This window comes from Aricia agestis, chromosome 22, assembly GCF_905147365.1.
Source record: "Aricia agestis chromosome 22, ilAriAges1.1, whole genome shotgun sequence".
NCBI classification, from domain to species: Eukaryota; Metazoa; Arthropoda; class Insecta; order Lepidoptera; family Lycaenidae; genus Aricia; species Aricia agestis.
Window position 1 is genome coordinate 806,495 of NC_056427.1, and position 27,364 is coordinate 833,858.

General features: G+C 36.4%; 1 protein-coding gene across 1 annotated transcript in view; it reads right to left on the reverse strand.

The window, feature by feature from the left end:
* Positions 1–27,364, reverse strand: part of LOC121738172 — a 68,289-nt gene that overhangs the window by 38,339 nt on the left and 2,586 nt on the right. Inside the window, exon 2 of the mRNA XM_042130061.1 lies at positions 19,835–19,873. Coding sequence (XP_041985995.1) covers positions 19,835–19,864 — 30 coding nt within the window. The 5' untranslated portion in view covers positions 19,865–19,873. The remainder of the gene's footprint in view (positions 1–19,834; positions 19,874–27,364) is intronic.

Sequence of the window (27,364 nt, forward strand, 5' to 3'; positions counted from 1 at the left end):
GTGGCAATAGTTACAGTTGTTGGAGACGAAAGTAGAAGAAGTTTTTGAATTTCGAATGCTTTTTACAGTACGTATTTTTTTAAAGGAATGTTACGCAAAAATCGGAGCAGAGGGCGTTACTAGTACATACAGTAAACAATCCGACCACAATCCGACATGTTGCACACGTCATATCAGAATATTGACAGAAACGTTGTCAAACGTCAAACAAAACTGTTTGTTTATGCTGGTGCTGCATGTGAAAACCATAAAGTTGATATACCTAGCGGAATAGAGCAACAATCTCGAGCTGTCAAACGAAACCGAAATTGGTTTCATCTGTGTGTAAAAATATGTGTACGTATACACTTACACAAGCATGATTGAACATGAATTCTATGAGATTAAATTGTCAACGTGCGGCACGTGCCGACTGGACGTCAAAAAAAGAGTGCTGCTGTCATGTATCACATGTCTCTTTTTACCACGCAGTGTTACTGATAGTGACATCTCTCTTGCTCAGACCTTTGTTTCCCTATTCCGCTAGGTATATTATATTAACTTTATGTAATATATCCTATTCTGGCTATTCACAAATGTTGATTAATGAGGTATAAAATTGGCAATAAAAGCACATTTTACCGTGGAATTCGGTCAATATGTGTGTATGTATATCTGTGTGTGTTTGTGTGTGTGGATGAGAGGCGCGGCCTTGCACTATCGATGCATTGTTAAACTGACAATGCTTGTGAAGGGTCCGCAAAAAAAAAAACATTTTTATTTTTATTTTATGAAATAAGGGGGCAAACGAGCTAACGGGTCACCTGATGGAAAGCAACTTCCGTCGCCCATGGACACTCGCAGCATCAGAAGACCTGCAGGTGCTTTGCCGGCCTTTTAAGAGGGAATAGGGTAATAGGGGAGGGTAGGGATGGGAAGGGAAGGGAATAGGGGAGGGTAGGAAAGGGAATAGGGTAGGGGATTGGGCCTCCGGTAAACTCACTCACTCAGCGGTTTTCTGTAAGCCCGTGGTATTTCTTCGGTCGAGCCGGCCCATTCGTGCCGAAGCATGGCTCTCCCACGTCTGATTTTATCGATCTTTAGTTTGTAAAAACAAGACAGCATAATATTATACTTAAAGTGCTGCTTATACTATCAGTTTATTTGTCTGCTCATTCGCTGGGTACTTATAAAAATAGCAATCAATATTTTGAAGAGACGAAGTTATAAAAAATTCTATAACAATTGACATTATAACGCATCGTTAAGCGTCATGGCGCTCGACATACCTATCATATTATGTCAAAATGTAACCTTTATTTTTAAATTCCGCTATCTAAATTGTCTTACAACCTACTAAGTACCCAATAAACGAGCTAACGAAACACCTAATGTAAGCCATAGTCGCCATGGAAAACTTTTTTTGCTAATCCTACAATTTCCCATTTACTGACGTACGGTTGGCAGCACAATACAAAAGAATTTTCACATAATACATTATGTTTTGACAGTGTGTGATAACAGTAGTATGTTACATACATCAACATATTTTTTTGTCAAAGAATTTAGCGTTTATAGTAATTTTCCCATAAGTTCCTGTACACCTTTCTCAATGTTTCGTGGGAGATCGGCACGAAAAACGGTTTAGGGTCAGTTCATATTGCGACGTGATAATTCCTTTTTTAACCCCCAACAAAAAAGTTTTGCTGTAAGTTTAACGTGACTAGCTTTTTGTCTGTGTGTGTGTCTGTTTGTGGCATCGTAGCATCCAAACGGGTGGACCGATTATGATCTAGTTTTTTTTGGATAAAAGCTGACATGATCGAGAGTATTCCTAGCTATAGTTAATCATCATCAGCCTGCTCGGTGCTAGGAAATTTGTGTTTGTCTGTTTCGTGAAAGATTGTTAGCAACTTTCTTAATATCAGTGATTTGATCGATTCATTTTGCATTCTAATTACTGACACTTACTAGAGTTTTGAATTGGAATTTGGAGGTTAAGGGCCTGTTTCACCGCTTCCTGATGAGGCTATCCACCACTTAATTTGACAGATGGAGTATGGGAAATCTGTCAAATGGAGTATGGGAAATCGGACACCTTATCAGGCAGCGGTGAAACAGGCCATTATAATTTTATTTTAATTTAACATTAACCTTTTAGACTAATTTTAGACTAACATATACGACATAACTGGGCAGTTCTGGAAATATTACATACATGCATGTAATATTTCCAGAACTGCCCAGTTATGTCGTATATGTTAGTCTATATCATAAAGTTAATATACCTAGCGGAATAGAGCAACAATCTCGAGCTGTCAAACGAAACCAAAATTGGTTTTCATCTGTGTGAAAAATATGTGTACATATACACTTACACAAGCATGATTGAACATGAATTCTATGAGATTAAATTGTCAACGTGCAGCACGTGCCGACTGGACGTCAAAAAAAGAGTGCTACTGTCATGTATCACACGTTTCTTTTTACCACGTAGTTACAGTTTACTGATAGTGACATCTCTCTTGCTCAGGCCTTTGTTTCTGTATTCCGCTAGGTATATTAACTTTATGGTCTATATCAGCGTCTGACCAAATGTGCCAAATTTCAAAAGTATGTATATTTTTATGTTTGTGTTTGCATTTCTCCGGAACTACAACTCCGGTGTAATTCTTTCTTTATTGTACTACTTAGGTATTGTTCAACTCAGGGAATGCTGCAAGTTTCATCAAAATCGGTTCAGTAGTTTTTGACATATGGAAATTTAAGTACTATCAGAGAAGTTGATTGCAAATCGGGGACCTAAGTCAGAGTAGACAGAATTATATGTTTATTGTGCCTAAGTAGTTTGGTTGCGTTACGTCAAACCCAGCTGACAGATTGAATTGACATATTCGACCAAATATAACGTTGGTCCGTCAATTGCACAGGAATCAACTTCCTCGATGGTATTTTTTCTATATTATACAACTTGTTTTCTTCGTTGTAAGTAATTATTTACGTAGTCGTGTTATATTTTTTCAATCTCATTTCGTTATTTTACCGGATTTTACCGGCTCTTAGGCCCGTATAAATAGTCAGCACTCAAGATGCATCTTGCTCTCAAGACACGGTTCAGGCTCTGTGATTGGTTGGATGTCAAAATTTGGACCAATCACAGAGCCGAACCGCGTCTTGAGACCGGGTCGCATCTTAAGTACTGACTATTTATATGGGCCTTAGAGTGTTTTGTAAGTTTAATAATGATGACTATTGTTTCGCTGGCGATCTGATCTCCATCACACAATAGATGTTGCAACCCGCGGACACACAACAGAACTGATCTATATTATATAATATAGAGGGGGAAAAAAGATTCATATAGAGCAGTCGTTCTCAAACTTTTAGACGGCGGAATCCTTTTAAATAAGAACACTCTCGATCATGTCAGCTTTCAAACAAAAAAACTAGATCAAAATCGGTCCACCCGTTTGGATGCTACGATGCCACGGACAGACAGACGGACAGACACACACAGACAAACAGACAGACAGACAGACAGACACGTCAAACTTCTCTTTTTTGTCGGGGGTTAAAAACTAGAAATGACGCCTGCAACTCCACTGCGTCAAAATTCGTTTATCGCGGGGAACCGTATATTTTTCCGGGAGAAAAGGATCATATGATACTATGTTTTTTTTTTTTTAAATACTTTATTCACTTTATTACAATTGTTTTACAGTATACATTAATACGCCAAACTGAACAAGCAGTTTGTAGGCGTTCCGCTCAAACACAAAAAATTACATGCAATTGTAATACAATAATTACACAAAATATAATACTAACAAGTAACATAATTATGAACTAACTAAAAAGTGTGTGTTTGTGTGTGTGTGTTTGTGCGTGTGTGTGCGTGTGTCTGTGTGTGTGTGTGTGTGTGTGTTTGCGTGTGTGTGTCGGTATTTGTGTGTGAGAATGAGACTACATTTTTTTTATTACATTTTCTTAGTATATCCAAGCATTTCTTTGAGTTTTTGTTTTAATTTCTTTTTACACTTTATTTTCTTTTCCTCTCTTAATAACTTAAACTTATTACATAACTTAGGCACTATATACTTCCTAGTTCTTTCCCCATAATAATTATTTACTTTTATTTGCTCTAATTTTCCTTTTTTCGACTCTCTAACACTATATTTATGCTTTATCTTTATTTTAAATTTATCACTATAATATGTTTCTATCGCAATTAAATATTTCACTTTTTCACTTACTGGTATAATTTCACATTCCTGGAATAGCTTACAATAGTCGTCTTTGTATTTATTTTTTGTTCTTTTATCTACCATTATTTTTAAAAACCTTATTTGTATATTTTTAATTTGCTCTATATACGTTTTAAACGTTAACCCATAGCAATTTAATCCATAATTAATGACAGACTCCACCAGAGCATAGTAAACCATAAGCAGAGTACGTTTATCTAATATTCTTTTTAAAAGATAAAATTTACTGAGTACTGATCTCAATCTGTTACATACTAATTCAATATGCGGCTTCCAAGTAAAGGAAAAGTTCCTTTACCAGGACTCGAAGTGTCTTCATATGAAATTTGAGCAAAATCGGTTCAGCGGTTTGGATGTGAAGAGGTAACAGACAGACACACTTTGGCAATATTAGCATGGATCCGGGATGAAATGTATACAGTATCCTTTCCCGGGACTCAAAACATCTGTAATCTCCATACCAAATTTCAGCTTTGGTTATCTCTCTTTATAGCTATGGTATAGTATTATATACTAGACGTTCCGCGCGGCTTCGCCCGCATAAATTAGATATTTCACAGACAAATTGGTCCACAAAAATAGCCTCCTCCACGTGGTCTACTTTTTATCTGTGCCAAATAACAGAAAAATTTCTCCAGTAGTTCGTGAGATAAGCCCTTTCAAATAATTTCCCCCGTTTTTTCCACATTTTCCTCTATTACTTAGCTCCTATTAGTATGAGCGTGATAAAATATAGCCTATAGCCTTCCTCGATAAATGGGCTATCTAACACTAAAAGAATTTTTCAAATCGGACCAGTAGTTCCTGAGATAAGCGCGTTCAAACAAACAAACTAACTAACTTTTCCGTTTTAATAATATTAGTATATAAGATATAAAAGATTAGATTAGTATGGATGTCTGCATAGACGACCAGAGTACATAAGAGCCTCTATATCTCAGTGATTGCATTCTGTGAACCTGTTGTCATAATACGAGTATTATCTAGATTCGACCATCTGTTCTCACGTTGTGGCAAAATCTAACTTGTTTTAATATAACTGGCTCTTTTATCGCGATGTAACTGTACATTTTGCCGCAATAAAACAATCCTGGCCCCTTAGACAAAGTCCCTTTCGTTAAAAACGATGACGAAATTCGTTATCAAAATGTATGGTATTTGACATTAGTCTTCGCAAGCGAAATATCATTTAGCGATGACTTATGTCAAACCGCATACATTTTGATAACGAATTTCGTCATTGTTTTTAACGAAAGGGACTTTGTCTAAGGGACCAGGCCATAGCAAGCGATTATCGTAAACGCGAACAGAATGTATGCGATTTGACATAAATCATCGCTTCGCTGTCTATCTACTAATGTCAAATCCCATGCATGTTGTGGCGTTGGCGTTGGCGTTTACGATAATCGCTTGCCGCATTTCTAGGTCCTCTGTTCCTTTTCCGGGTCTTAGTGTATATCTGCACAATAAATTTCAACAAAATTGATTCAGCTGTTTAAGCGCAAATCATTAAATTGTATAGCTAGGGAATCTCACATTTTTTCGCAATAAAAACTATCCTTTGTCCTTTCTCGGGACTCAAAAAATCTTTACATCGAAAATCAAAATAGGTTTATCCGTTTTAGCATTAACAAACATACTAACACTTTTGCATATTTTATAAAATTAGTACATGAGGATTCTCGACATGAATTCAAGCCTCTTATTTTATTAGTTAAAAAAAGAATCATTCTAAATTTGAATTTGAATAAAGAATTCTCATTTTAAATGTTCCAAATTTAATCATGGCGGCCGTGACCGAATTTAATTGTTTTAAAATTAATCGTTTTTGTCTAAAACTAAATGGAGTACCATTAAAAAGTTTATTGTTCTAAATGTTAGCGAAAACTATTGTTATGTTTTAGGTATTGCTAAATCCATATTAATATTGTTACACATGCGAAAATCTGTTATATTCTCGCGCTAAAACCACTAAACCAATTCTGATGAAATATGACATGGTAATTGAGTCCCGGGAAAGGACATGGGATAGTTTTTATAACAGCAAAATGTACGGTTCGGTGATAAACTAACCTCCGAATGCAAAACGTACTTCTGTTATTTCTTCCCGCTCAAACTGCTGAACCGATTTTGCTGCAATTTGGTCTGAAGATACTTTGAGTCCCAGGAAAGGACATATTATACTTTTTATCCCGGAAAAACGTACGGTTCCCGCGCGATAAACGAATTTTGGCGCAATGGAGTTGTAGACGTCATCTAGTAGTCAATAGATTAAAGGTTTTTAAGCAATATACTTCTCTGACAGTACTTTTAAAAATAAATACCCCAGATTCAAACCATTACAACATTTTTATAACATCTAATCACGGTGTACTTAATTTATTTGCATTACTTCATGTGGTGGGCGGGGACGCGCACGATTTCTGTTTTGGCGGGAAACGCCAAATGTCAAAATGTGGCATAGACTATAGATCTTAGAGTTTTTTTTAAAGATTTATTGAATTGGTAAGGAATTTTTTAATTAATCCTCAGAGTAAGTACTTATAGTATGTAGAGCGCTAGTAAGCTGTTATATCATTGGCTATATGGACTGGGACTCTAATTTTGCGACGCAATGTGTGAAATGAAATTTTTAAAGTGATAACTTCTGTTAACTGTTTTTGGAATGGATAAAAATATTTTACGTGACCTGATCGAAATTCGTAAGAGTAGAGTAGATCGCGGTGTAGGTTAGGTACTAATATCCCTCTTTACCGTTAGGCGAAAAATCTAAGCCTAATCCTACTGTCTTGTTTTATCACACTACTTTTTACCTCATCTTCATGGTATAGTTTCTTTGCCTGCTTCTGCCGTCTTTTCTATGAGTATAATGCATCTTCATGCTATAATTTCGCAAGAATTACATAAAGTTTAATGAAAGTATATCGTCTAATGACTAAATGACCGTCAGTGGGCTTATTAGAGACCGTCACGAAAGGTCACAACATCATCATTAGTTATACAACTGTAATTATAGTGTGTACACGCAAAAACTCAGAAATTATAATCCATACTAATATTATAAATGCGAAAGTGTGTCTGTCTGTTACCTCTTTACGCCCAAACCACTGAAGCGATTTTGCTGGAATTTGTTATGGAGATACTTTGGGTCCCGGGAAAGGATAACTTTAAAGAATATCGTGGAAGAAGAGAAATTATATTAGAACTAGATAGGTAATGGCTGCAACTCCGTTGCGCCAAAGTTCACATATCGTGCGGGAACCGTACAGTTTTCGGAGATAATCTATCCTATGTCATTTCGCTACAGTCAAAGTGGAGACGTGGGAGATCCATGCTTCGGTACGAATGGGCCGGCTCGACTGGAGAAATACCACGTTCTCACAGAAAACCGGCGTGAAACAGCGCTTGCGCTGTGTTTCGCCGAGTGAGTGAGTTTACCGAAGGCCCAATCCCCTACCCTATTCCCTTTCCTAACCTTCCCTATTACCCTATTCCCTCTTAAAAGGCTGGCAACGCACTTGCAGCTCTTCTGATGCTGCAGCGAGTGTCCATGGGCGACGGAAGTTGCTCTCCATCAAGTGACCCGTTTGCTCGTTTGCCCGTTTATTTTATTTAAAAAAAAAAACCGGCCAAGTGCGAGTCGGACTCGCGCACCGAGGGTTCCGACAGCTTAAAGGTATTATAGACCTGAGTATTTGGTATGAATTTCAATTTAATACCTCTACGCGTTTATGAGGAAATGGGTAGTAAGTTTAAAATTATTAAAAAAAAATATATTATGTGATGTAACTAAAAATTTATGGTTTTCGTAATTTTTCCTTTATCTATGCTATAAGACGTTGCTTCGTACCAAATTTCAAGATTCTGAGTTCACGGGAAGCACCCTGTAGGTTTTGATTCCCTTGCAAGTGTCGAAAATTTGCGGCATAAACGGCTGTATCTTTTGATTGCGTTGGCTTAGAAGTTTGATTTTTTCACAGCTTCAAGGGACAGTAGACCTGAGTAATTGATATAAATTTCAGCTTCATACCTCCACGCGTTCCTGAGAAAAAGGGTCTTGACAGACGGACGGACGGACAGACGGACAACAAAGTGATCCTATAAGGGTTCCGTTTTTTCCTTTTGAGGTACGGAACCCTAAAAATTGGATAAAGTCGAAAAATATAACCGATCTAACTCACGTGAACCTAAACTGACCCAAACTCATCATTCTCTGTGGCCACATTACAAGATGGCATGTAATTATAGTGTTGATCGTAAGTTTTTATATTCTGTGTGCAATATCGACCTCTAGGCCAAACAAGTGAATGGAAACCACATCAAAATGTGTTTAATGGTTTTGCTAATCTGTACTCTTACCCGAGTGCAAAAGGAAGGGTAATAATTTTGCCGAGTATCCATACTAATATTATAAATACGAAAGTGTGTCTGTCTGTCTGTTACCTCTACACGCCAAAATGCTTAATCGATTTTGCTGTTTGATATAGAGATACTTTGAGTCCCGGAAATGGACATAGGATACTTTTTATTCTAGAAAAATGTACGGCTACCGCGTCATAAACGAATTTTGGCGCAACGGAGTTGCAGGCGTCATCTAGTATGTATGTATGTGGCCGTACTAACGGCTAAACTGCTGTTCCGATTTTAACTAAAGTGTTAATAATGAAGATTAATGATTAGATGACGTCATAGACAAAGTTTTCTTTCAATATTTTGTAATTTTTAACGTAGTCGCGAGTTATTTTTTAATATCTAAATATAAAGCTGTTATAATGCTACCAATTTAAATGTTTTAACCACGCAAACACAATGAAAAGTTAATTTAGTCGAGTTTTAAGCTTTTCTTCAAAGTTTTAAAAAAGTTTTTTCTTGATTTTTTTAAAGTTGAAAAATTTTTGGTGTTTAAATTCACTTTTTAGGTTTCACGTTACAATGTTAGCTGACACTAAGCCAGCTAAAATGGATGTCAAGGTGTACCCTTGAAATATTGCAATGCAAATCTAATGATAATATAGATTTAGTACCTTACTATCCTAGATGCTACTAATAGATACTAATATGCCTAATAAGCAGACAGACACATTATAAATATAGTGTGTATGTCTATTTATTTGTCACATTATTACAAAATATAATATTATTGACGAAAGTATAATTAAAGTCTAATCGGAAGTTTAAGGTGAAAAATATGGACATAGTATAATATTATCTATACTTAATAGCAGAAGATTTTGTTTGTTTATTTGCACGCGCTAATCTCAGGAACTACTGGTCCCATTTGAAAAATTATTTCGTTGTTAGATAGCTCATTTATTGAGGAAGAAATTATATCACCCTAAGACTAACAGGAGCGAAGAAACAGAGGAAAATGTGGAAAAAACCGGAAAAAATATTTGAAGGCGAACTACTGGATGAGTTTTTAAGTTTTTGGCACAGATGTAAAGTAGATCTTCTGAAGGGATATAGGATATTTTTGACGGGTCTAGTAATACCATAATCTTCCTTTGGATAGGGGGTTTCCATTAATTACGTCACTTAGGGGAGCAGGGGGTCCAACCGAATATAAAATCTCACAGGGTCAAAAAGGGAAAAAATACTGAAATATCCATACTCATGGGCGTACCGAGGGGGGGAGCAGGGGAGGGCAGCTTCCCCCCCCCCCCTGGATCATGTTGACGTCCCTACTAAATATATTATCTAGTACTTTTATCTATAAAAATTAAAAATTAAGAAAACGAATTTTTGCCATTTGTTTGCATTACAATATTTTACAACAAAAAAATATTATTATTTATTCTTTATAAACACCTAGCTTATGAAAAATCTGATTTGCCCCTCCCTGGCCCACAACCTGGGTAATTTGCCCCCCGCTGGCACCAGAACCTGGGTAATTTGCCCCCCCCCTGGCCCAGAACCTGGGTACGCCCATGTCCATACTTACTATAATATTCAAAATGCGAAAGTTTGCTCTGTCTGTCTGTTACCTCTTTACTCGTAAACGGCTCTACCGATAAAGTTTCGTTTGGTCCCTTTCCAACAAAAGACCTAATGCCCAAAATCTATGATTCAGGTAGAGCATACAGGACATAGAGTAACTTATACGACGACCTCTGTGGCTCAATTGGTTGAGTGTGTTAGCTCAAGCCGCTCAGGGGTTCGGATCCCGCCGACGGAACAAAAAGTTTTCAATGTTCCCGGGTCTGGATGTGTATTAAATATGTGTATAATATAATAAAAATCCTAAATATATGTATAGTATAAAAGTATTAAATATGTTTCCGTTGTCTGGTACCTGTAACACAAGTCCTTCAGGTACTTAGCACGGGGCCAGACTGACGTGCTGTGAAGTGTCCATAGGTAGAGAACTTCTTTTGGTAGCTCAAGAAAATATTTCAAGCCAGTTTTTACAAAGCCATGGTATGTTGCAAATTACTAGAATACTTGTTGTAACATTAACTGGTAAATGATAAATCTAATGTGATTTATAGAGGAAATATCTGCGTGATTTACTATGTGTAATAATAAATTACACATAGATGATCGAGTAGATCTTCTACAATGTTTCCTTGTATTAATCATCTTGCCTCTCTTTCGACATGTAACCTCTTTTGTGACTTCGCGGGTAATTACAAAATTTTACCCGACAACAGTAGAGCCATGCTTTGGCACGAATGGGCTCGACCGGAGAAATACCACGGGCTCACAGAAAACCGGCGTGAAACAGCGCTTGCGCTGTGTTTCGCGCGAGTGAGTGAGTTTACCGGAGGCCCAATCCAATACCCTATTCCCTTCCCTACCCTTACACCTATTCCCTCGTAAAAGGCCGGCAACGCACCTACAGCTCTTCTGATGTTGCGAGTGTCCATGGGCGACGGAAGTTGTTTTCCATCAGGTGACTGGTTTGCTCGTTTTCCCCCTTATTTCATTAAAAAAAACAGTCACTAGATCTATTTATGGAGCAGGAACTGTACATTTTTCCGCAACAAAAAGAATAATCCTTTCCTTTTTCCCAATGTAGGCTCCATATTTCAAACTGGCCTTATGTAAATCACAGAACGTTTAGTCCGCTTTCTAGGGTAATCTTCTTGTCTGTGGTGCCGGATGTCTAGACAATCGGTTACGTAATGGCTCAGTGGATCACGGAGGTTACGGGTTCGAGTCCCGATTGAGGCATTTTCCGGAAGTGTAACTTTTGTGGCTTTGCTTTTTAGGGTTCAGTAAATCAGTACCCAAAGGGTAAAAACCCTATTACTAAGACTTCAATGTTTGTCCGTCTGTCCGTCTGCCTGTCTGTATGTCTCTAAGCTGTATCACAAAAACGGTGATAGCTAGCGAGTTAAAAATTTCACATAAAGTTAAATGAGACCGCAACGCAACGCGCAGATGTATATTTCTAAATTTGTATGAATTTGATAGATTTGCAAGACGTCCCACGCAATTGAGATCTGTCAAATAGGGTGAACATGACTAGTGATTGGACAGTACTAGTTATTGGACAGAGCACATAAACACTATATTTATTAAGGTTGCTTTAAAAACTACCTGTTTTTCTTAAAAATCAGGCGTTATATTACTTTAAAAACAGGCAGATTTTAAAGCAACCTTAATAAATATTGTATTTTTATGCTTTGTCCAATGACTAGTACTGTCCAATGTATTAGTCATTTACCCTAAGTACAAATTTAGAAATGCATCTACGCGTCACGTTGCGGTCTGAGTTGACCCTAATTTATAAAAATGTCATATCTAGCTATCATATAGGCAAAGCCTGTTGACAGACAGACAGACGGACAAACAGCCAAGTCTTAATAATGAGGTCCCGTTATTACCCTTTGGGTACGAAACCCAAACAAAATATCTGTAGCAACAGGTAGATTTCAAATGCAATAACATCTAAATGGCGGATTTGTGAGTGCTTTATATAAAATCTGCATTACCAGAACTCTCATATGTGCGTTTAATCTCTTAAAGCTTTCATCATTATGTTTATTTAATGGAAAATAATACTTATAGTAATTTAAAATGTTTATTGAAATAAAGATGGCTGTTTATTGAATGTTGATATTAACTTTCGTCTTTGAGTTGAAAGTAACTTGAAAACGGAACTCCTTCGCACACTATAGACAAGTCAAAATGTTCTTACCTCTTATTATCTTTTGGCATTATAATATGAATTTTACTGACGATTTTTTTATTTCATTGAAAAAATATTATTTAAGGAAGTTTTCTAGATTTCTAAGTATTGTTGATGTAGAGGAATTCTAAAATTAGTACAGATATAAACTTAGTCGAAGATTTGACAGAATTCATCTTCATTTTTAAATGCTTAAGATCTAGGTAATTAATAATAATTAATAATTATTAATTTTTTGTTACTTCACTCGCGTTGAACTCTTTTCTTTGCAACACAAAATGTTGACCTAAATATTATTTTTAATAATACTAAATAACTACAAGGATTGCCGGCGCGGCGTAAGGGAGAAAGTAACATCTCCCTCTCTTTCTACCAATCAGTAAAAATACCTGCCTGCCTGTTTTACACTTCTGCCGGCACTTCCACGACCTATTATTTTGACATTTATTCCTTAATTAACATTCTTATTGCCAATTTCACGTCAAAGTGTCATCCATCTTGACATGACAAGTATTATTATGTATAATCTGTCAATATAACACGTTGTTAATGTAATAACTTCATTTTATCCAAGGGCGATACTAGAAGGGCATCTAAATCTAAGAGTATAAGATCATAATATTATTAAGCATGTACAGTAATGCATTATCTATACTAATATTATAAATGCGAAAGTGTGTCTGTCTGTCTGTCTCTTTTTCTGTTACCTATTCACGCCCAAACCACTGAACCGATCTTGTTGAAATTTGGCACCTAAGTCTCGGGAAAGGACACAAGAAAGTTAATTCGATCCATGTTATGCGCCGATTTTTGGTAGACGTTACTGTAAAAACTGTTTTAATATAATATATTTAGAAACTATGCAAAATTATATTTCTTAATATTAAAGTTTATAGTATGCGCTGACAAGTGGCGAAAAAGTTAAAAATAACTTAAGCTGCTTAGTTCAAAAAGTACAACTTTGAGTTTAGGTTAAGACGTCTTTAATTATTGAAATTATTGTCTTTAAGAATATAAATTATCTGTATGGTTATTAAATAATCCTCCATATTTTTGTTCCGTTTTCAAATTTTAAATTTGATGTTTTGTTTTTTTTTAATTTCCTTATAAAGGCTTAGCAACCAAACAGGAATTAGGAATTACAATTCCTTAAGAAATAACCTCCTCGTCTTTTGGAAGTCGGTTAAAAAAAATAAAAGATTCCGAGTCTAGTTGTCTTCCAAGCCAAAACTACTGAACGGCTCTACAATAATTAAATATTAATAATCACTTAACAGAATTTCCGTGGGATACTGTTTAAGCTAAATTTTTCAAGAAATAGTATTTTTTCGCCAAAATTTAATTTTTAAAGTGTTAGGTTGGGTTGCACCAGAGGCGTGGTTAAAGTTAAAGTTATGGTCAAAGTTATGGTTATAGTTAAGGCTAATTTAACTTTAACCTGACTTTGACCACAGAATTTGACAGAAGACGTTGCTGGTCCGACAAGGCTTTATAAGAACGTGGGCGGGGGCGCTGCTGGTAAAGGAGAACTGTCAAAATTGGCGTTTTTTTATGACGACAGTGTTAGTAACTTTTTTCGCCACGTGCATTTAAAGTCTTGTCAAGCTCTATGACTATGGTTAAATATGGCGTCTTGATGGCGTCCATTTTTAACTTTAACCAAAGCTTTGACATTTTGCATTGTAGTTAAAGTTATAGTTAAAGTTACAGTTATAGTTAAAGTAAGTTGGTGCAACCCACCCTAATATTGTGATGTTCATACACATAATTTTAAAGTAAGGCAGTTTCGCATTTCTTTTGTGTAACTTAAATCACACTTGGCGCCATGTCTTTTTTTTTATTGGCCATGATTAAAAACTCAAGTTACTTTTCGCTGAGACAACTTTATACTTTTATATTGTTGTATTTTTGACGCTTAAGTACACGTCGTGATTCGATACTGTGATAGGTACTGGCCGAATATTTGTAATACGGAGGGAGAGTGGACCGCCGATGCGGCGTAGTAAAGGAAGTAAGATCACCCCAAATCACACTTTTTCGACCGCGCAACGAAAATGTACGCCTGCCTTGCTGTTTACTTCCGTCGGGATTCCCGAAGTGCAAACTGAAGTTTTTAGGGTTCCGTACCCAAAGGGTAAAAATGGGACCCTATTCTAGACTTCGATGTCTCTCCGTCTGTCCGTCTGTCACCAGGCTGTATCTCAAGAACCGCGATAGCTAGCAAAGAAATATTAAAAGTTTTTTTTTTAAAACCCTTTAATATTTTTTGCACCTTTTTTGCTCGATTCAATAAAGTACCAAACATAATTTGCCAGCTTTTATTGCCATATCTAAAATTTATAATCCGCGGTATCTGTTATAATAAACAAAACTTTCTTTTGTTAACGACAATGGTTTTGATCTTGTACCTAAACTTATTGTGACATTTTATTTAGTAGTTTGTCGTTTTAGTTCCTCATATTATAAAAATACTCCGTTTTAATACTTTTAATCCATTTTTAACACGCTTTTATCAGCTTCAATTGTATGTATGTATCTTAGAATCTTAATTTGACCCACTTCCCGGTCTTCCATTAGGATGAAATTTTACACACGCTCTGAGTTCTAGCGGCTTCAATATGGCGGCCTCCCCAAGATGGCGGACAGGTTATTTGAAATGCACCCCCATGATATGGGTATCAAATGAAAGGGTTTGCTGTCATTAATACGAAAAAAATAGTCACCTGATTTAAATCCAACATGGCGGACATCCAAGATGGCGGATTGGCAAAAGCGTGTTTTTTAGTTTTTTAAACTATTATAATATTATTAACCCCTGACAAAAAGGAGGGTGTTATAAGTATGACGTGTGTTTGTCGGTTTGTCTGCCTGTATGTGTGTCTGCCAACAACGGCTGGACCGGGATAAAAAAAACTATTCATTATTCTTTTAAGGATTCCGTAGCCAAAGGGCAAAAAACGGAACCCTTATTTAGGACTTCAATCAAACTAAATATCAGTGTTTAAGCGTCAAAAGGTTAAAGACAGACATTCATTATAATATTAGCGGTTTTAGCATTTTAACAGCAGGGCTGTCTAAGTAGTTAATAGTTAATATATTAAAACAGACGTTTTGTGTCAGAGTTAACGATTGTAACTTGTACCTCACCGATACTAAGTTCTAACTTGTAACTACTAGGTGTAACAAAACTAAGTTATAATACTTTAAGGTGTACGTGTCCCTTGTAGGGAGTTTACTGTGAAAATAGCAGCGCTGAAAGACCAATTTTTTTCACTTTTGTATGGGCAAGGTCCCGAGCGTCACGAGTTTCCTCATACAAAAGTGTGTGTCTTTCTGCGCTGCCACTTTCACAGTAACCTCTGTGGCGTTACCCACAATTAGCCTAACATTCCTGCATCGCGCTGTCGAAGTTTTCTAAGCGCGTCGGTACATATACGGCAGCTGAAATATATCACGTGGCCCGTGGGCTCCAGCCTGACCGAGCACACTTCACTGAGTCAGAAGATCTTCCTTTGTAGCCACCACGTATATCCCACACCTTTAATGAAATAAGGGGGCAAACGAGCAAACGGGTCACCTGATGGTAAGCAACTTCCGGCGCCCATGGACACTCGCAGCATCAGACGAGCTGCAGGTGCGTTGCCGGCCTTTTAGAGGGAATAGGGTAATAGGAGAGGGTAGGGATGGGAAGGGAATAGGGGAGGGTAGGAAAGGGAATAGGGTAGGGGATTGGGCCTCCGTTAAACTCACTCACTCGGCGTGAAACAGCGCATGCGCTGTTTCACGCCGGCTTTCTGTGAGAGCGTGGTATTTCTCCGGTCGAGCCGGCCCATTCGTGCCGAAGCATGGCTCCCCCTCCATACAAACACACCTTAACGTATTATCACGTTATTTTTGTCACACTCTGTATAATTGTAAAGCTACTCTTGCAAACATAACTTAGAACTAAACGCCCACAACTACGCTGCGCCAAAGCCGCGGAAACCGTACATTCCGGGATAAAAGTATTCTATGTCCTTGACTGGGACTCAAAGTAGGTGCATAGCGAATTTCAGCAAAATCGGTTCAGTGGTTTGGGCGTGAAGAGGTGACAGACAGACAGACTCTCGCATTTATAATATTAGTATAATAATAATAATATCTATGAACGCTTCACACCACGTCATTCTGGCCCCGTGCTAAGTACCTGAAGGACTTGTGTTACAGGTACCAGACAACGGAAATATATTTTTTACTTTTATACTATACTGTATATTATATTTAAGATTTTTATTATTATATCATACACATATTTAATACACATCCAGACCCGGGAACATTGAAAACCCGCGACCCCCGGCTTGAGCTGTCAGTGCCACACACTCAAATAATTATTGAGCCACAGAGGTCGTTAATATGGATTCTATCGTAGCTCATCTAAATTCTAAACTACGACATACAGACAGACAAACATAATTTCGAATTTATAATACTACTATGGATTCTATCCTAGCACGTAAACAACTGATCCGATTTTTTAAAATGAAATAAGGGGGCAAACGAGTAAACTGGTCACGATGGAAAGCGATTACTACCGTCGCCCATGGACATTCGCAACATCAGAAGAGCTGCCGGTGCGTTGTCGGCCTTTTAAGAGGGAATAGAGGAGGGTAAGGAAGGGAATAGGGAAGGGTAGGGAAGGGAATAGGGTAGGGGATTGGGCCTACGGTAAACATTTTCACGGCGGTTGTCTGTGAGCTCTTGGTATTTCTCTGGTCGAGCCGGCCTATTCGTGCCGAAGCATGGCTCTACCGCGTACTACGATTTTAATAAGGTGCCGTAAACATTTAATTGGATCGGTAAAAATCTATCAAATACTACAGTTCCTGCTTAACCTACTGAACGGATACTACACGTCCTTACAAGGTCGAACATGCTAGTGATGGTCTAAAATTTGCGGTATTTCTAAAATGCTAATCATCGCTATTGCAATACGCAGGGATGTGCCCTCGATTGAAAGTTGTCGATATTTTTTATTTATGGTTTTATTCTCATAAAATATGTAAATAGAGTTGTGTTTGCTGAAAATATTATGTCTTTTTTATATACTTCGTAATACAAATATGTAATTTCTATTAGAAACGAAAAGTCAAAAGATCAAAGTCAAATAAAATATCGAAACTGTAAAATGTTGCCTTTACAGAAAATATTTTACATCTACGCACAATAGTTTAAACCTTTTGGTTTAAATTCAACTGAGTCGACCGACAGTTAAATTATCGTTAGCTATTTAACGATCGGCCTTAAACGTTAAATGGTTAAACTTAATTATAAAAGTTACGTGTTACTTAATTTAATGATCCATTCGGGGGTCGAATTTAATGTTTTGAGACTGCGTGGGCACAGTTGACATAAATGTACCTACTTATACATTTTCATTCCATTATCGACTCTAGCATAAAGAAAATATAGTTTACTCTTGCAAAAACTCAATTGTTTCCATGTAGGTACCATCGAGATTGATCCCTAGGAAGTTGACAGACCCACGTCATTTGGTCGGATCATGTCAATTCAATGTTAATTGTGATCTGTCGGCTAGGTTTGACGTAATGCGACCAAACTACATCTACTTAGAAATCTCTCTCATAGTACAATGCAGTTTTGTGGAAAAATCGACTTTATTATGCTTTAATTAGAGTCTACAGAAATGGTGATCGATTTATTAGTCAAGCGTGTGCATTGGACCTTAGATTTTCGCATAAACCATAATTTAATTAATAAATTTAGGTATCTATAAAATTAATTAATGATAATATTTATGTACCGCGATGCATAATAAACATCTCTTTTATTGGAAATTGCTCGTAAATTACCGATAAATTGCTTAAGATGCAGTAACAGTAAAGAAAATAATATATCTATCAAGTAAATATTTTATTGCTAGAAACGTAATCTTTTTATCGACAATATTCTATCGAGAGAATCACAACACTATAAATTCGTAATATTCAATTAGATATTATATTTGTTACGCTTCTATGCTAATATAAACTTTTTTGCCATTATCATCGACATTATTTTATCGATATACCCACAGCACCATATTTATTTATTTTTTGATTCAATTTTTTTAAATTTCCATCGATAACTCCAACGAAATGGGTACAGCACTACACAATCGTGCGCTAGGAGGCGGCATTAAGCAGCACACCTTAATATAATAAACTTTATTAATTATTTGATTCCGAGAGTAAATTCCTTATACTCGAATGTTACTACAAAGTAAGTGGTCTTGCGAACGAGTAATAAACGTTTAGAATTTCATCAAAATGTGTTTAAGGCGGGGATCAATCTCAATCCAAAACGATAACCTTGCACACAACCAAAGACCAAGCGTATACACATCGCAATAAGATTCATTTTAGCTTAGCATAAAGCTGTAGTTACTAGGGGCAGATCTTCTCTATTTTTCATGTTTTTTTTAAATATCTTTGGAAATAAATATCAAGAAACAAAATTGTTCGGTTCAGAAGATTTTAATATAGATTTACTAATAATTTATTCAGATAAAATGTATCATTTTCCTAGTTAATACTTATATTTCGATGAAATGGATTTTTGTCGGAGGTGAGTTTGTGAGTAAATTAATTACAGCCAAAGTATTACGTTTTATTAAAATGTTTATGGTTTAAGGTATTTTAAATATTGTGCTTATATCTCATATTTTTTACATTTTTGTTATAATATTAGAACTAGGTGAACCGGGAGTCACGGAATAACAAATTAGGGTTTATCCTCGCCTTAAGGCGACGCCTTGATAATTTGGCTGTAGCGATATCGATTTTTCTCAGCAATAACTAAAGCTAAGAAATTAAAGTTCATTGTCAGTATTAACATCATGTCTTTGTCTTTGAATTACCCATAGCATAACACAATTGGTCAACTTTTATAAAACGGAATATTCAATCAAAAAAAACCTCTGTATAAAAAGGGATTCCTATTTTGCCACCAGAGGAGAGTGATTTAAGCATCCAAACTTAGTACATATATATTGGTTCAAGCATACACTTTAATTTGCCTATAGCTTATATAAAATGTATTCATGATTTTTAAATTACGCGACAAAAACCATTTTGTCGCTTACGCCATTTTTTGCTGTCCTCTCATAGAAAACAAGGAATCTAAAACGTATCCAACAAGGTTTTTTACTTTTACGTCACCTTAAGCGTGAAGAGGTGACAGACAGACGGACACAGTACTGCATCCGTACTAAGAATATAAATACGAAAGTGTGTCTGTCTGTCTTTCTTTTACGTCTTGAGTCTTGGTGCTTAAATTAACATTGATTCGTAATAATAGAAATCCTCTTTTTTGTCGAGGATTAAAAAAAAGTAACTCTACTTCTATTTTTTTTATTCTATTGTTTATAATATCTATTGATAAAAAAATGTAACGTTTAACTAGACAATGACTGTACCTTTTTTGATGAGCTTCTTGAGAAATGCATTTTCACGACCTGAAATTAAAAAGACAAAATAAATTTTTGATTTGAATATTTCTATCGCTAAGGTTGTTTGAATATCTAAGAATTTTTTTTTGACTTTTTTTTCCCTACAGTAATAATAGCTACACGTAGGCACTTGAAATATATTTTTTCTTAAAAAATGAATCATAAAATTCAAATAACATTAATATTTAAGGGGGCTCCCATAGATAAAAAAATATTATTTATGCTGAATGATACGGAACCCTTCGTGCGCGATTCCGACTCGCACTTGGCCGAGTTTTTCATCATCATCATCATCATCATCATTATCATCATCACAGTGACGCTGGTATGCTCCTGTCAGCGGCCCTGCCCAGACACGACTCTGACATATTCTACCACAGGTTATAAGGTTAAGAGGCTAGGTTTGATTGTGATACTAATTTCGTTTAAACATACTAATATTATAAATGTTAGGACTTAAGTGTATCTGTGAGCCTGTTAACTCTTCAAGGTTATACCGCTATACTGATTGGGAAGAAAATTGGTTTATAGATTCTACAAGTTTTACAAAATTTCGTGTCAACGGATTCGAGGGCAAAATATTCTTACTAATGTTATAAATATTTAAGAGGGCGACTAACCCAAAAAATCAAACATCGTCCTTCTCTCCTTACGCTCACGCCCGTCTTTCATATGCCAGGTGAAAAAGGACGACGCGGATTCATCGCCAAATTAGTTTTTTCTCAATAATTCGATAAATATACAACATTTTTAAAAATCTGCTAGGTCGGTTTCTCAATGATAGAATTTTTAAATACAATGTGTTAAAATATTATAGGTTATGGCAATAAATGAAAAATTCATGAAAATTAGCTGCGTCTTTGTGATTTTTTTCTATCGAGAAATTTTTAAGATATCGTATTTTTGCTCAGATCGGATTCTTGAAAATATAATGTAGTGTCTAATTTTAGAAAATGAAACAATTCGGGGCTTATTATCAAGTATAAGAATGAATTATAAAATCGAAAATTTTGGGTTAGTCGCCCCCTTAAGTGTGTCTGTCTGTCTCTTCATGATAAACGGCTGATCAGATTTGAATGAAATTTGGTATAAATACGAGTATATTATACGAGCATTTGCCCGCGACTTCGCTCGCGTTAAGAAGTATTATTATTAATTGGGTATGGTCTCAGCCCGATCGGTTTAAAATTGACAAAGTTTCATACAAACTTTCATCCCCTATTGTATCCCCTTGGGGGTGGAATTGATCGAAATCCTTTCTTAGGGGATGCCTACGTCATAACATCTACCTGCATGCCAAATTTCAGCCCGATCCCTCCAGTGGTTTGGGCTGTGCGTTGATAGATCACCATGTCAGTCAGTCAGTGACCTTTGAGTTATATCATTGTATTATAAAATTCTCGTGTCACAATGTTAGGCCGCGTAGGTACTCCTCCGAAACGGCTTTACTGATTTTAACCAAATTTTATATGCATATTCAGTGGGTCTGAGAATCGGCTACTGGGTACTTTTTAAATTGATTAGTGGATTTGTTGAATAAATAATAGTAAATTATTACAACTCGAGACTGACGGCGACCATTGTTTGTGCGACGGGATAGCGATGGACGTTGCCATGGTGACATACTTATTTAGTCACTTCAATAAAATAATACGGGCGAAATACTTTATATGGCAAAGAAACGTTTGCCGGGACAGCTAGTAATATCTAAGTATCTGTGGCTCCTGCAATTTAAAACCGCTAAACCTGATTTGGATAAAATTTGGCATGAAGGTACTTTGAGTCTCGGAAAAATGCGTCGATAAACGAATTCGGCGTCTTGTTAAAAGATGTTGATCCAGATAAAATTATAAAGAAGTGTTATTTCAAAACGTAAACAACACCTTCAAAGTTCCATTAAAATCGCGTCAACTCTTTGTAACTTTAATTAAGTGATGTCTAAAGTATGTGCGAATTGTTTTTGTCTCAACCTTTGAAAGTCACAGGCAATTATAATGTAGATTGTGATATTTTGTGATACCAGTAGCTCTTTGAGAAAGGTTACACACAAAAGCGATTCTCCTATTTGACTTTTCCACTAGATGAGATCCGCAGCTCTGTTGAGACCATAAAGTTAATATACCTAGCGGAATAGAGCAACAATCTCGAGCTGTCAAACGAAACCGAAATTGGTTTCATCTGTGTGTAAAAATATGTGTACGTATACACTTACCCAAGCATGATTGAACATGATTTCTATGAGAGTAAATTGTCAACGTGCGGCACGTGCCGACTGGACGTCAAAAAAAGAGTGCTGCTGTCATGTATCACACGTCTATTTTTACCACGCAGTGTTACTGGTAGTGACATCTCTCTTGCTCAGGCCTTTGTTTCTCTATTCCGCTAGGTATATTAACATTATGGTTGAGACAAAATCGCGCGGGAATAGGTCCACTCGTTTTGAAACTACGATGTCAATTGCCATGACGATTTTTTTTTCTTGTTGGTAAGTGAAGGACCATTCAAAAATAGGAATGTTACCTAACTGTGACGCCACGCTTAGGTAGTTTGTTCGATAGCTATGTTAAATATTGCGTTTATGAAAGTGGTTTTATAAGAATTTTTTTCATAAATTGCATAACTTATCGAATGGTATACGAAAATTAAGGCGTTTTATAAAAAAAATTGACTTGAATATCCATCTTTGAAGGCTCATAAGTCATAACAAAAAAAAATACATAAGTTATGAAGCTGAAATTTTGGAAATACTTATATTTTACCGCTATGTCTTTATTTTATTTAAAAAATCAGCTAATCTTTGACCTTGTCGTCATCCCTATTGCCATATATGGGCACACACAAACAGACATTTCAAACTTACAACACCCCTCTTTTTTATCGGGGGCAAGTAATACCTCTTTTTAACCCTCTCAAAATTTTGTTTGTCGCGTGTGTTCCGACCATGAATCATGATTCCCGGTTATATCGATTTCGATAATGTCTTGCTTGAAAATTGACGTGATCTTTATTCGTCATCATTATCAGCGAATAGATATCGAACCTATGACCTCCGTTCGCCCTCGCACTTGCAAGCAACCGAGCAATGCGTCTTTTGTCTATTACCTACTCATTATGAGTAGGAGTCTGCGGTCGAGGACAGATAACATGGGAACTGTACATTTTGTAGGAATTATTACAGTAATATCTAGTGCGTATTCTAGTGAGGACAATCGTTTTTCACGACGCCGATTAATCGGTTGTCTTCGGCTGAAACTAAGCCAATGTTTAAAGTAAGTATCTAAGATTTCTGTGAAATCGGATACTGTACGATCCATATCGTACATCAAGTGTGCATCATTTTATACGTGGAGAGCCATGCTTCGGCACGAATGGGCCGGCTTGACCGGAGAAATACCACGTTCTCACAGAAAACCGGCGTGAAACAGCGCTTGCGCTGTGTTTCGTCGAGTGAGTGAGTTTACCGGAGGCCCAATCCCCTACCCTATTCCCCTCTCTACCCTCTACTATTCCCTTCCCTTCCTTACCCTATTAACCTATTCCCTCTTAAAAGGCCGGCAACGCACTTGCAGCTCTTCTGATGCTGCGAGTGTCCATGGGCGACGGAAGTTGCTTTCCATCAGGTGACCCGTTTGCTCGTTTGCCCCCTTATTTCATTAACAAAAAAAAAACAGTTTTAGGGTTTTTAAGGAGTCAGCGTTTAGGACGCGCTCGCGGAATTATTTAATTATTTTATTAAAATCAGTTCCCATCGATCAATCAAGGCGATCGCGCGTGCTTGCACACCCGGTTCATTTGATCATCAAGTATCATTCAATAAATCAATTAACGGTATCTCAAGTCTATCGTTTCATTTATCAAGTAAAAGGAGTAGTAGTTAATCAAGGACGCTACATCCTTTATGGTCCTTCGAGCCGGATTTTCGATATTCTAGTCTTCGAAGTTATAAAAATTTATTTAGATGCTTTAAGAATTCAATATTTATTTCGACATTAAATTCAGATTTCAATGTTTATTTCGACAAAAAAATACATGTCGCACTCAGGGACGGCAGTCCCTGAGTGCGACATGTATTATGAACGGTAAAGCTTTTACAGTTATCAGCTATTCTACACGCATACGTCGCTCGCACACAAACAACGTGACAAAGTGCCTCTCTGCCGTACTGAAACGACATTAGACGAGTGTTAGGTTTATTTTCATTATGGAATTTCTTGATTCGGTCGCCATTCTCATTGCCCGCAACTATGCCTATAGCTGTGCACTAGCTTAAAAACATATGAGAATTGTATTAGTTTTTTAGGAGATAAGAACTTTAAAATCTAGAAACTTTTATACTAAACTTTATTTCCGTCGTAGGCAAAATAATTTTTAAAATATTTTTATTTCGACAACTTTGAAATTCGGCCTATTTCGCGACCGAAACCCGAACATGATTATTTTAGCCGAAAGCCGAAATTTCAGTCATCATATTCCCTACCCTACTCGTCTGCTGAATTAAGCTATTTACCATCAACTGTTATCATCCAAGTCACATCTTGTGTCCAGCATTGTTCCGTGCGACTTTTGCTTTGTTTAGACAAATCGTTCTGCCCTTGTACACTGATATGTATACACTGTGTTTTTCACATAAATATAGACCTTTTTAGAGTTCCGTACCCAAAGGGTAAAAACGCGACCCTATTGCCTAAAACTTCGTTGTCTGTCCGTCTGTTTTCAGGCTGTATCTCAAGAATCGCTATAGCTAGACTTCTGAAATTTTCGCAGATTGTGTATATCTGTTGCCGCTATAACAAAAAATACTAAAAACATAATAAATAATGATATTATTAATATCCCATACAACAAACATGATTTGGCCTTTTTTACTCGGTAACAATAATAACAACAAATAGGCACTTTAAATTTATATAAAGGCCTTAATTATATGTGTACTTTAATGATTAATAATAATATTTAAATAAAATAAAAATGGAAGGGGGGCTCCCATACAAAATACACAATTTTTGGCCTATTTTTGGTCTATAAAGGTACGGAACCCTTCGTCTGCGAGTCAAACTCGCACTTGGCCGATTATTTTAACCGACTACGATGAAGCGAAGAAGGGTAATCTTAAAGCATTTATAAGAACTGTTCTATTATAACTAATTACGAAGAGGGAATGTTTATTTGCATCACATAGGCTCCGAGAATATTGTGCCGATTTTGATTTAATTTAGCATATACATAGACCACGGAGAAGGATAAGGGATACATTTTATTGCAGAAACATGTATGATCACCGCAGGAAACTGAACGCACTCAGAATGTAACGTCTAGTTCTATATATTTTGTACTTCAATTCTGTCTGTTGCCTCTTCATGCCCAAAGCACTGAGCCGATTTTGCTGAAATTTGGTATAGAGATACTTTGGGTCCTGGGAAAGGACATAGGATACTTTTAATCGCAAAAAAATGTACGATTCCCGCGCGATAAATGATTTTGGCGCAACGAAGTTTTTATATTTAAAAAAAAAAAACCCTGAGTAGACTTATCTAAGTAGACCACATCCAAACTATATAGACCATAAATTTAATATACCTAGTGGAATAGAGAAACAAAGGCCTGAGCAAGAGAGATGTCACTATCAGTAACACTGCGTGGTAAAAAGAGACGTGTGATACATGACAGCAGCACTATTTTTTTGACGTCCAGTGCCGCACGTGCCGCACGTTGACAATTTAATCTCATAGAAATCATGTTCAATCATGCTTGTGTAAGTGTATACGTACACATATTTTTCACACAGATGAAAACCAATTTCGTTTGACAGCTCGAGATAGTTGCTCTATTCCGCTAGGTATATTAACTTTATGATATTGGAGCCATTTATGTTTTGTAAAAGCAAATCAGACCGCATCGCGACGCGTAGATGCATTTCAAAATTTGTATTGACAGATTTCAATTGCGTGAGACGTTTTGCAAATCTGTCAAATCCATACAAATTTATAAATGCGTCGCGTTGCCAGAGGAGACAGAATTATGTCTAAGGGGGATATTAGATTATCATATATATTGGATCCGAGATCATTTAGTCAATGATAATGGATAATGTAATATAGACATATGATTCATTTCTTCCTTGATCATAGATTTTTGACATTTCCTGAGAGATTGGATCCATTACGGTCATAGAAATAGGTGTTGCTAGTTATTTCATATAAAAAAGAGTTTTTAATTTCTTGTTCGTTAATATGTTTCAAATAATTTAATGTAATTATTTTTCTAATTATATACTTCGATAATCTTGCTGAAATAACAAAAAACAAGCCATATTAAAAATGACGATGTCTTTTGACAAATCGAATTCTCTGAGATCTAGTAACCCTGACGTCAATACCTGTCAGCGTTAGCGCTCTCCATTGGCTATTGAAACCACATATGACGTAAAATAGGATCAATGAAATATGATAATGTAATATGCAGATATGATCAAATGATCATATATATTGGATCCTATATATGATCATATATAAATGATAATGTAATACCCCCCTAATGTTGCGGTCAGAATTGACTCGTTGTGCACGATTTGCATAGTATTCCTATGATCTATAGATACAGGCATAGTTGTTGCCTCGATCACAACTATGGATCATCACGACGTAGATCTCCATAAATTGATTTCCGCATAGATCTTAAGTCAAGTATATTCCATTGAATGAGGCACAACATCCATATTTTTTATTTTCATCTATATATGTGTCCCATTATTAGAGTTCACTGTGAAAGTAGCAGCGCTGAAAGAGTTACTTTTGACTTCTGTTTCTTTGAAAAATGCCCCGACGTCTATAAATTACCCGAAGAATAAAAAAAGTTGGACTCGCCCTTGAAGGGTTCCGCAGCAGCTATAAGGTTTATTTTTATGAAATTAAATAGGTTATGATTTAATGAAAGTTTATTTTAGGTTTACCATTTATGACGTATAAAAAAAACTACTTGCTAGATCTCGTTCAAACCAATTTTCGTTGGTTTTTTTCAGTTGTACCTATGGGGACCCCTAAAATTTTTAATAATTTTTCCATTTTTGTATCAAAATCTTAATGCGGTTCACAGACTACATCTACCTACCAATTTTCAATAGGATAGCTCTTATAGTTTCGGAGAAAAGTGGCTGTGACATACGGACGGACAGACTGACAGACATTACGAATCTATAAGGGTTCCGTTTTTTGCCATTTGGCTACGGAACCCTAAAAAAGGCTCTAAAAGTCTCTCTGTAAAAGTAGCAGCACTGAGAGCCTTGCTACTTTCACAGTGAATCTGTACAAGGGACACATACGCACCCTAAAATATTATTACTTCGTTTTGTTACACCCTGTATTCTATTATTTAGTATTTACAATAATGTAACTTCGTGTCTTATTTGATCTAAACTCAATATAATAAATTTATACGTGGGAGAGCCATGCTACGGCACGAATGGGCCGGCTCGACCGGAGAAATACCACGTTCTCACAG